The sequence below is a fragment of the Melanaphis sacchari genome, unplaced genomic scaffold (assembly GCF_002803265.2).
Source record: "Melanaphis sacchari strain LSU unplaced genomic scaffold, SCAv2.0 Contig73_pilon_pilon, whole genome shotgun sequence".
Lineage (NCBI taxonomy): Eukaryota > Metazoa > Arthropoda > Insecta > Hemiptera > Aphididae > Melanaphis > Melanaphis sacchari.
Window position 1 is genome coordinate 167,525 of NW_020271525.1, and position 10,688 is coordinate 178,212.

The following is a 10,688-nucleotide window of genomic DNA, read 5'->3' on the forward strand; positions in this document are numbered from 1 at the left end:
ACTAAGAGTATGCTTAAAAATCAGATAGAGTATATACTGATAAATTTAACATTTAAACTATTTATAACAAATAACATAAAAAAAAAAAAAAAAAAATAGAAACGAAAAAAAATATTACGGAAAGCATTTTATGACTGAATTGTTCTTAAGACAAATGAGTCGGTATTAAAGAAGCATATTATGTGGTTCTTCTACATATCGCCTAAATGCTTGTAACCATTGTGCTCCCACAGCACCATCTACAACTCTGTGATCACAACTTAATGTAACTTGAAGTGTATCTTGTGCACGAGTTCCATTTGTCTTATCTGGTACTAGCCGTTGAGTCATAGCACCAATGCCAAGTATGCATGATTGTGGAGGATTAATTATCGAAGATACACTCTTAACACCAAACATTCCCAAATTTGAAACACTAAATGTACCTCCCTGTATTAGAAAAGTTTGAATAACATTTATGATACAAGATAATTTAAAAATCTGAAATTCACCAAGAAATAATAAATACCTGATATTCTTGAGGTTGTAATTTTCCTTGACGGGCTTTAGCTGCAAGTTCTTTAACATCAGTGCTTATTGCTATTAAGCCTTTAGTATCTGCATTGAATACAATTGGTGTTATCAGTCCAGTTTCAGTACTCACAGCCACACTTACATCAACTGCATCATATCTATAATTAACAATATTTGTATTTAATTTTTTATGTAAGCTAAAATAGTTTTCAATTTAATTTACTGTCTAATGAAACTATCCATCCAAGATGAATTGGCTTCTGGAACTTTTTTACAAGCTAAAGCTGCAGCTTTTATAATGAAATCATTAATAGATAATTTAACTCCTTCCTTCTCCAAAAGTTCATTCATACGTTTTCTTAATGAAACAATATTATCTAGGCCCAAATCAACAGTGAGATAATAATGGGGTATAGTCTGTAAATAAATATAAAATATGAGTTGTGTTGGTGATAGACAAATGAGTAACTTTTATATTACTTGTTTTGACTCGAGCAGACGTTTTGCTATAACCTTTCGAACATTTGTTACAGGCTTATCAACAAATCCTTCACCACGAATTCCGTCATCAACAGCAGTTTTCTTACTACTGGCTATAGAAGCTTTATCTAAATCTGTAGATTTTATTGAACCAAACAACCCGGAACCTTGAGTGATTGTCTAAAATTTAAATACTTTATAGTTATATATTTACTAATTATATTAATTTTTTCATATAATTGGATATATATATGCAGTAATTCTTACACTTAAATCCAATCCTTTCTCAGAAGCTAAACGTTTGGCTAAAGGACTAGCAAGTATACGAGATCCAATTGGAATCGGTACTGATGAAGCTGAAGCTTTTGGAGCCACAGGTGTGGGAGGTGGTGATGGAACAGGTGCAGAAGTAGATGGTTTGGGTGGTGGTACTGTAGGGGCAGAAGCACCTGCTGGAGTATTATCCACAAAGTCTTTAAAAGCAGCAACATCAGATTCATTTTCTACAATAATACATACGAGCTGAAATCAAAATATCAACATTTTTAAATTTTTGAAGTACATCATTAAATATTATGTCATACATTTAAAAAACCTTATATTATTTAATATTTAACCTTTGAGTTATTGATATTCAATTTTAAATATGCTGTAAATTTAAATTAAAGTAATTAATAAATATTTTATTAAAAATAAAACACTCTTGAAGTTTTTAAGTTTGATAAGTAATAAAAATAAATTTGCAGTTTATTTAATCAATTAATAATATCATTGACCCCAATGCAAGGTCACAATTTTTACTGTATCCCTATTGCATAATTAATAGAAACATAAAATATCTAAAAAATAATAAACCTTTCCAACTGAAACATCTTTTTGACCAGCAGGTACCATGATCTTGGCAAGATATCCTTCTTCGGGAGTTTCAAAATCCATAATGGCTTTGTCTGTTTCAATTTCAGCTAGTTTGTCTCCTTCGTTCAATCTTTCACCTACAAAATACTCGTGAAAAGTTTGATATTTTTTTAAAAGTTTTAATAGAGTTTACCTTCTTTTTTAGACCAATTAACAATGGTGCCACTTTCCATTGTAGGAGACAAAGCTGGGAGAGAAACTTTAATATGGCTTGGAAAATCTGTGGCATAGAAACGATAGCCAACATTTTTCACGGACGGACGTCTCCCAGTGCGCCAGTGAACGGAACTTTGACACCTAAATAGTCCCCCCCAAAAAAAAAAAAAAAAAATTATCCACTTCAGTACCCTTAAGTTATATAATCAATTAATTACCTATATGCTTGAATAACTTTGATGGGGCATTTAGTAGTAACGGTTTTCACTGTATTCCTGTTTAAGTTCCGTAACAGACGCACGTTGTTCATGATGGTGTTGGATCCAGACATATTCTATGTTTATAGACTAAATTGGTAATGAAATTGTACGTTAAAAAGTGACAGTAAAATTAGCGCCTAAAAGGCAAAAATGAACTTCAAATAACCTCGAAGGACGTCCTACCCAGACACCCAGTTACAGCAGTCGCAGTGGTTATCAAAACATTCAAAACGTTATCAACACATCATCGGTGAAATTGATAAAATCCGGCAAATGACAGAAAAGCCATTGGCCACTGCACCACTGATCCCCACTACGTTATGAAAATTTTTCTTTAAATTTATTATCGATTCGTTTGAATCATTTTTATATTTTTTCTAATAAATTAGATTTTTAGATAACATTATGGATAATTAATTATTATTGTACACAATATAGGCTATAACAATTAACAATATAATCTTGTGGTTCGTGAAAATAAAAATGTACACTGTTCTTTTCACTTTTGATACGAAATTCTGTATGAGAATTTTGATAATAATGTCAAGTTAAATATTATTCAATATGAATACTATACAATTTAATCTATTCTGTGACAATACTACAACAATTAAAAATTTTAAACAATTATTGGTGTGATGTATAATAATTTATATTAATACAATTCGTGATGATTACACGGCACTTAGGATAGGTAATTAAATAAACGTAGCTACATTTTTAACGAATAAATTATAGAAAATATAATAACGTCTTATCTACGGGGCTTAGACGGGCTTAATTACTAAAATTATAAAATTGTGATGGTAATTACATGAAAATAGAAAATGTTTAAATAATTATCCAATATGACATACATACTATTTATTTTTTAATTTTATAAACATTGATTAAAAATAAAATAACCAATGGTCTTAAGTTCTTTTGTATCTATAATATATTTGACTTCTGTTGGATATGTTATTAAAATCTAATACGGTAAATTAACTCCATAAACCCAAATAAGCACGATTATAAAATGTTTGAATCTATTTTTATTTATATTATTTTAATTTTCAGTGCATTTCAATAATTGTTACAGCTTCTTTTGTTCACGAGTACCTCCTACTAATCAAGTTCGCGTTGAAAGTGAATAAAGTGATATTTAATAACAGTGACTTAAAAAGTGTTCAATTAACGATGGATGTGAATAGTACCCATGATTTGGAATTATTTTACAAAAAAAAATGTAATGATACATTTTATTAACATTAACCTTATTGTATAATTAAAAAATAATAGTTTATAATATAGGCAACTTTACATAGAAATTAATGAAAAATATAATTTATTATTTATTATTTTTTTTTTCCATTATAACTAATTTTCGTGTTACACTAATCAATAAAATTCGACGCTTATGTAGACTATGCAAAATTGCAAATTAAGCACAAATGACGCATGATAATCCTATGAAATAAAGCTTATCTAAAAAAAATTTGGAATAAATCTATCTTATAATCAATGGTTTCACCTTTAGCGAACATAAAAATATTTTATAGAAAAATTTCTAAATTTTTAATGGTTTAGACTTTAAACATAATTTTCATTCTCTAGTCCGGACACACTGTTACTTTTTCTTGTTTACTCTTTATTCTGCGTTTATCATAAAATCAATTTATCATTATCCATTTATTGTTTTAAAATGTAATACTAATAAAAAATAATAATAATTTAATATTTTAACTTTTAACGTCGTTATTATTGTTCGTTTCCGATTCCGTGCGTATACTTAGTTATTTACGCGAATAAAAAAGTAAGAAAATGTAAATTATATTTGGTCATTATAGCAAACTGTGTGTAGCGTGTATAAAATACCTACCATTCTCCAATATATATATTTTTTTAAACAATTTTGGTTTTCACGAAAAACTACATCCACCATGAGTAACAACCGCACATCGCTTAAAGAAAAAGATCCAGTAGTGTTGAGTTATGAGAATTTTCTACTACACGAATCCGATGTTCGTCTGCTCATCGACGACCAATGGCTAAATGATTCTGTCATAGGTTTCTACATGGAATACCTGAATACCGAAGTGTTTAAGAACAATTCCAAGGTGTATTTCATTAGCCCCGAAATTGTACAATGCATAAAGGAGTGCAATGTAGATGACATTGCTGTATTTCTTGATCCACTAGTCAAAGACAAAAACTATTCATACATTTTCTTCCCGCTAAACGATCAGGAACAATTGCAAACTGTCGGTGGTACGCATTGGTCACTGGTAGTGTATGGGGCCCAAGACAAACGTCTCTTTCACATGGATTCAATATTTGATTCCAATGAAAAACAAGCAAGAAAATTAGCATTAAAGCTGAAATTTTATTTTAAAGACATTGTAGACATCATCACTCCATTGGCTACTAGACAGCAACACAATAGTTATGACTGTGGAATACACCTGATATGCAACGCAGAAAATGTTGCACAATATGTCTGCGCAAATTTAGACATACGTGAAGTAGATCCAGTGGATGTCGACGATCTGCAAAATAAACGTACCAGTTTAGTTGATTTGATTTATAAATTAGCAAAAAGAAATGAAATTATTTAAGGATTTGGACCGTGTTAAAATATTATTTTTATTAAATTATTATTACTAATGTATATTAACTATTTTTTTGTTCCTAAAATATTGTTTTTAAATAATTTATCACATTGTTTATAAAATTTAATAATTTATAGCACTTAAACCAAATAGTTTTATTGTCATGTAAGAATCTAATTGAAAAATGATCAAGATCAATTACTAACTTGTCATGAAATAACCTCACTATTTAATTTTTTATAATATATTCTTTTATAAAATTGTTCTTATTATGTTATTTTATATGCACTCAAATTAATATCTTGTTGATTTACATTACTATCCTTAAATTTTTTTTATAATTTAATTTAAATAAGTAAATACAAGATAGTTAAATTAATCTTTGTATTTTTATTTATTTAAAGCCCACCCAAAATTTCATTTTAAAGGAGTGCACAACTCAATTTGTTCTTCAAATTATGAAAAACAAAGTTAAAAATGATATAATAAAAATAAAATAATATTAGTTTTGGAAAATTTAAAGCAATTGGATGTTTTAACAAAAAATACTCTTATGATAGTTATAAATATTATAATTAATGGTATTTTAAGCACATAAATATACACATACTACATAAGACAGAAAAATAAAAAAACAAGTTGCTAATTGGTAATATAATTTTAAAATAGGTAAATCTTTGTGACAATTAAGTATGCAAAAGTATTACAAGATATGCAATTGTACTGTGTTCGGACCAATGATGTCGCATACTTCTGTGGCTTATTATAATTCATCCTTATTTCAACAAACAGCATGAATAGAAATAAACCTAATTCTTGTATCATTGTTTTTAGAATTAAACATACAATTCAAACTTCAAAATAAAAATAATTTTTTGTTTACTTATTAACTTTGGACTGAGATAGAATATACAATACTGTTACATATTTTATTTATGTAGATATATTATAAATGGTTCAGTGCTATAATAATTAGAGGTTTTTGGGATACAATGCATCTTTTAAAGTTGTTAAATCGACTTGTTTTTTAATATGCCATATTATCATTTAGTTAATTAACATATAGTATAAACTTAAATGTTCAGCGTTTTTTTTCATACCTACCAAATTAATTATTTAAAGATTATATTTTGAGTTGGTCGTATAAAACTATTACAATAAACTGGCACCTTCTTGACCTAGTGTGACACCGAATATATTTTAAGTACTTTTTAGCTGTTACTACAAACTTGTACGTTTTTTTCATCCTTGAGGTTTGAATATCCAAACTCAAATGACAAATACCTACCAACTATACTATGACAGTATAATAGGTACTAGTGTACTATATTTATACAAATTAAACGTGTATATATTATGGTTATATGATGGTTGGTCAGATTTTAATCAATTGGTTTTGGTTAATTTAAATAAATAATTGTGGTGATATGTCCTTTGATCCGGTAAATAATCAATTGCAGCAAGTGATCCATGACCAAATATCCAATATTAAAATTTTCCATGGCATAAAACTGGTAATAATATATTATAATGTATTAAAATTTCAGTTAAACCAAAAATAATAAAAATGGTTTGAACAAAGATATAAATTCGAAATAATAAAATGATTTGGTCATGTAATATAAATTATAGACAACATAAACTTGAAAATTTCTACTGAAAAATTTTAATGAGTAATATTTGAGTTATTTGACTTAGTGTGTGCTTTGGTATTTGAACAATTGAGAAATTAATGTTTATCTTAAAATATATGGTTAATGAAAACAGTCAGATTATAATAAATATAAGATTCAATATTACATCAATTTAAAATTTTACTTAAACCATTTTAAATGACTATTATCCTTTAATACAAACGTTTTAATAACAGAAAACTACTCAATTAAATTTTGAATCAGGTACATTGAAATTTTCAAAATAAAATTATTCACTAAATTACTTACAGTAAAAAAGGAGGGTTTTCATTTGAAATGCAGAAGTTTGTGTCACTGGACTTATTTAAAGTATTACAAAAAAATGTCAAAAATTTAAATAAATTCCTTATTAAAATTTTAGAAAAATAAAAAAAATGGGGTGAGCATCCAGTGTATGCAAAATGTAAAAACAACTAAATATGACATTAATATCATACATTTGTAAAGGGTTTTTTATTGAAGATAGCTTGTAAATTATTTTCTATTTTATTATAATACATGAATTAAGTAATTTAATTTATTCATTATATGTAACTCAAGTTTACAAAGAAAATAATCTTAAAAGAAATATTGAGTTATATTTTATAAACTGTTTATAATATTTAGTTCAGGTTGATTTGTAGGATTAAATTATGTGGAACCATACTTATTTTAAATATGAGAAAAATATTATTTATGTGTAATAAAATATTACTTTATATAATAATAGTATTTTTTTTAGATTTTTGATAAAAAAAATAATCTGGTTGATCAAAATAAAATATAGTGATAGCTATCTTAATATATATTAGTCGAGTATCAATCATTGTAAGTTAAGTTTTAAAATATTAATAAATAAATAATAATAACTAATACAAAGTATTATCCATATGTTACTGTTTATTTACTGTTCATTAAACTTACAATTTGATCTTATTTCAATTTAACATTATTTAATTTTGCAAACCAAATTTCTTTATTCTTTGCTGCCTCTGCTTTTTTTTGTTTACGTGTTTGACGACTTTCATCTCCATTAAAATATTTTTCTCTAAAAGCACTAGCAGATGGTATTGCAGAACTACATTCATCAGTATCCTGGAATAAAAATAAAATAAATATTTATTTATTTGTATTTAGTATGTTGATTTTACTTGAGGTATTTTAATTTTTTCATAAATCAAAAGCCGCCTAGCTGTGAATGTAGTCAACACCTGCTCACAGTTTCCTATTAATTTAAAACAACTATGTCTAGCCATTTGAGCATCACTGTAATCTTGTCGAAATATTGGTACCCAAAATAACAATCTTCCATGTAACTTAAGATGTTTCGAAGAAAACCACATAAGATCTTTGATAATCTCATTTAATCCATATTCTACTTTGGATGGGAAATGTACAGGAGATCCTTCCTTTTTAAGAACAGGTAAAGATTCTTTACAGCCTATTCTTTCAGTTGGTTCTCTAATACCATATGGAGCTATAGATAAAAAAAAATGTATTATTTTTATTTTATTGTTAATCATTAATTAATAATTAATTTTATATTACGATCTGCTAAGATACAGTCAAATTCTATGTCACTGCGCCAAATTGGTAAAGCTGAATCAGCAACAATTACATCAATATATTTATCAAGACAAGAATATTGCGCCATATTGGCTTCAATACTTTCATCTTTTCTAGCTATATGCTGAAAATAAAAATACAAAATAAGTAAAAATATTATATTTGTAAATATTAGTGTAAATTTAATACCATATTAATATGGATGAGTCAAGTCTTAATTTTTTTTTTACGCTATTTGAACTTTCAAACTTTTAAAAATATAACCATAACAAATTTTAGAATATGATAGAAGTAAAACAATATTAAAAAAAATTGAATCTGTTGTCATACTTGAACAGTTTAAGTTTAATAATTAAAACTTACATTTTTGTTAAATTTTGAACATATTGATAATTTGAAAAGTTAGAGATCCCATTTCAAAATATAGATAAAAGTATACATTAATGATATAGATAGTTCTAGCCATATTGCAAAAAAAGAAAAGATACATTTTTCACAAGAAACATATGATTATATAATAATACTTAACTCATAAAATCTAATTAAAAAATATAAAAAATATATAAGACTAAATATTTATTACTCGTGTCTGCTTTCTTGTAGGTCTTGTACGTCCATGAAGCATTAAAAAGTCAATATCTGTTCCAATTACATGGCCGCCAAATTTTGCAGCAGCAACTAACAATGAACCTTTAAAAAACAATTAAATATGTATTTCAAATAAAATAAATACATTTTAATATTATTCTTACATTTGTGTGAAACAAGCGTAATATGTAATACATAATCAGTTGTTTAATGAAATATGTGATTTAACAAAATATTTACATTGGTGCAAGTACAATATTAACTTATTTATTATTATTCAATGTTTTAATATACATTGTCATTAACTAATAATAAAAAAAGTTTGTAATTACTTTTCAAAATGAACTCATTGATGAAAATATTTATATTACAAACAAAATGAATTCATGATTGTAATACTAATAAATCATATAAATACGTGTATTATATACATAGAAGACATTTTAGATAATAACCATCAACTATAAATAATTATTTTATGAACAAAATATAAAATAGTAATTTTTTATTAAATAATCTAACAGTATATATTAATAAACTTAAATTTAACTAAATGTTAAGACACGTACCACTTCCAACAAATGGATCCAATACTAAATCACCATTAGTAACTTTTCCTAAATTTGCCATCAATAAAGAAAGCTGTGGATCCATACTAGTATTCCCAATAAATTTACGCTTTTTTAATGACAACTCATGGATTAATGGACGTCCACTTTCTGATATCTATAATAAAAATATAAATCAATTTTAAAAATTTAATAAAAACATACTATAATATACTTACTACTCGGCCAAAAAAAGTACGTATAGGATTTTCTGGTATAATTTTCGGGTCTAAACCATAGTACTCAATAAATTGAAATGTAACATCTGGATTTTTAAGATCCACGTGTCCTTGAAATGGCATATAACTGAACGACTAGTGGAACAATATAACATCATCAAACCACCTAGATTAAATGTGCAATATTTATATCGGTTTACTTCTATACGTTCAAGTTTTTCTTCCTGCGTTTGTGAATTACAAAATAAGTCTACGTCTACTTTGAATGATTTTAATTTATATGGTTCAAGTAAACCATTTAAACATTTTTCTTTTAGTGATGCATGAAGTCTTGGTATAGATGGTTCATCAGCCCATAACTGTATAGCACGTCTCATAGTAACAGAACGAGCAGACAATTTTTGTACAGCCTCTTCTGATGGTAGCTCAACCAAATACCATGGCTAATTATGAAAAGAAAAAATAGTTTTAGAACCTTACTTAATATTAACTATAGTTAAATATTTTTAAAATTGAAAATAAAAATGTCAATTGATAATCAAATAGGTTAGTTGGTAAATTATGACGAGTTGCTCTTACTTTATCAGATGGAGGTTCAAGCCATTTTATTGGTATTTTCAGCACAGAAGCAATAGATTCAATTTCCTATAAGTAACCAGTTACAAATTATATTTACCTATTTAAAAATTAAAACTTACAAAAAATTTATATTTTGTTGTGGTTGTTGGTGATATCTTAAAAAACTTACGTGTAAACGGAAAGATACGTGCTCATGAGCGAACCAAAGTAAGTATTGAACATGCTTCATGTGAACGACTCTAAAATTGAAGTATAAAAATAACGAACAACACAATTCTGTCACCACGGCTAGTATGGAAACATTAGTAGTTGGTTGACGATTAATGACGAATAAAATAATTACAATTCATTATAATTTAAAGTTTTATAAATGAAATAAAGCATTAAGCAACATAAAACAATATTAATTATTATTTAAGTATTTATAGTCGAATTCCAGGAGACGAGAACGTGTTGCTTTCTTTTTAAATATTATCACGGTATTTTATCTTTTTCGTGATAACGAATCATGCTTGGATCACAAAATATACTATCGGTCGCGATAGTTTTTCGTTTAAAAATATCAGCTTATAAAATTATA

General features: G+C 26.5%; 3 protein-coding genes across 3 annotated transcripts; 1 reads left to right on the forward strand and 2 right to left on the reverse strand.

Annotated features, from left to right (window-relative positions):
- Nucleotides 1–112: 112 nt before the first annotated feature.
- Nucleotides 113–2,540, reverse strand: LOC112600884 (dihydrolipoyllysine-residue acetyltransferase component of pyruvate dehydrogenase complex, mitochondrial). The gene is made up of 8 exons (XM_025348207.1): nucleotides 2,283–2,540; nucleotides 2,042–2,205; nucleotides 1,849–1,985; nucleotides 1,261–1,515; nucleotides 994–1,173; nucleotides 737–930; nucleotides 509–671; nucleotides 113–429 (listed from the first exon to the last, which is right to left on the reverse strand). Exons 1-8 carry the CDS (start codon nucleotides 2,393–2,395, stop codon nucleotides 166–168), a joined length of 1,470 nt encoding a protein of 489 aa, XP_025203992.1. The 5' UTR covers nucleotides 2,396–2,540; the 3' UTR covers nucleotides 113–165.
- Nucleotides 2,541–4,001: 1,461 nt separating this feature from the next.
- On the forward strand, nucleotides 4,002–4,956 carry LOC112600876 (sentrin-specific protease 8). Its single transcript, XM_025348195.1, has one exon. It carries the CDS (start codon nucleotides 4,247–4,249, stop codon nucleotides 4,919–4,921), a length of 675 nt encoding a protein of 224 aa, XP_025203980.1. The 5' UTR covers nucleotides 4,002–4,246; the 3' UTR covers nucleotides 4,922–4,956.
- A 2,512-nt stretch (nucleotides 4,957–7,468) lies between these two features.
- On the reverse strand, nucleotides 7,469–10,591 carry LOC112600877 (tRNA (guanine(10)-N2)-methyltransferase homolog). The gene is made up of 9 exons (XM_025348196.1): nucleotides 10,278–10,591; nucleotides 10,109–10,174; nucleotides 9,730–9,972; nucleotides 9,530–9,664; nucleotides 9,312–9,468; nucleotides 8,738–8,844; nucleotides 8,137–8,278; nucleotides 7,740–8,065; nucleotides 7,469–7,683 (listed from the first exon to the last, which is right to left on the reverse strand). The coding sequence occupies exons 1-9, from the start codon at nucleotides 10,335–10,337 to the stop codon at nucleotides 7,522–7,524; spliced, it is 1,398 nt and encodes a 465-aa protein (XP_025203981.1). The 5' UTR covers nucleotides 10,338–10,591; the 3' UTR covers nucleotides 7,469–7,521.
- Nucleotides 10,592–10,688: the final 97 nt, after the last annotated feature.

Bases quoted from the DNA above. Each gene is read 5' to 3' on its own strand.
- LOC112600884 (XM_025348207.1), bottom strand. From the start codon at position 2,395: ATGTCTGGATCCAACACCATCATGAACAACGTGCGTCTGTTACGGAAC. The intron at 2,206-2,282 runs GTAATTAATTGA...GGGACTATTTAG, and splicing joins AAAGTTATTCAAGCATATAG to GTGTCAAAGTTCCGTTCACT. The intron at 1,174-1,260 runs GTAAGAATTACT...TTTAAATTTTAG, and splicing joins AGAAAGGATTGGATTTAAGT to ACAATCACTCAAGGTTCCGG.
- LOC112600876 (XM_025348195.1), top strand. From the start codon at position 4,247: ATGAGTAACAACCGCACATCGCTTAAAGAAAAAGATCCAGTAGTGTTG.
- LOC112600877 (XM_025348196.1), bottom strand. From the start codon at position 10,337: ATGAAGCATGTTCAATACTTACTTTGGTTCGCTCATGAGCACGTATCT. The intron at 9,665-9,729 runs GTAAACCGATAT...TTGTTCCACTAG, and splicing joins AAAAACTTGAACGTATAGAA to TCGTTCAGTTATATGCCATT. The intron at 8,066-8,136 runs GTAATATAAAAT...TTTTATCTATAG, and splicing joins TGACTGTATCTTAGCAGATC to CTCCATATGGTATTAGAGAA.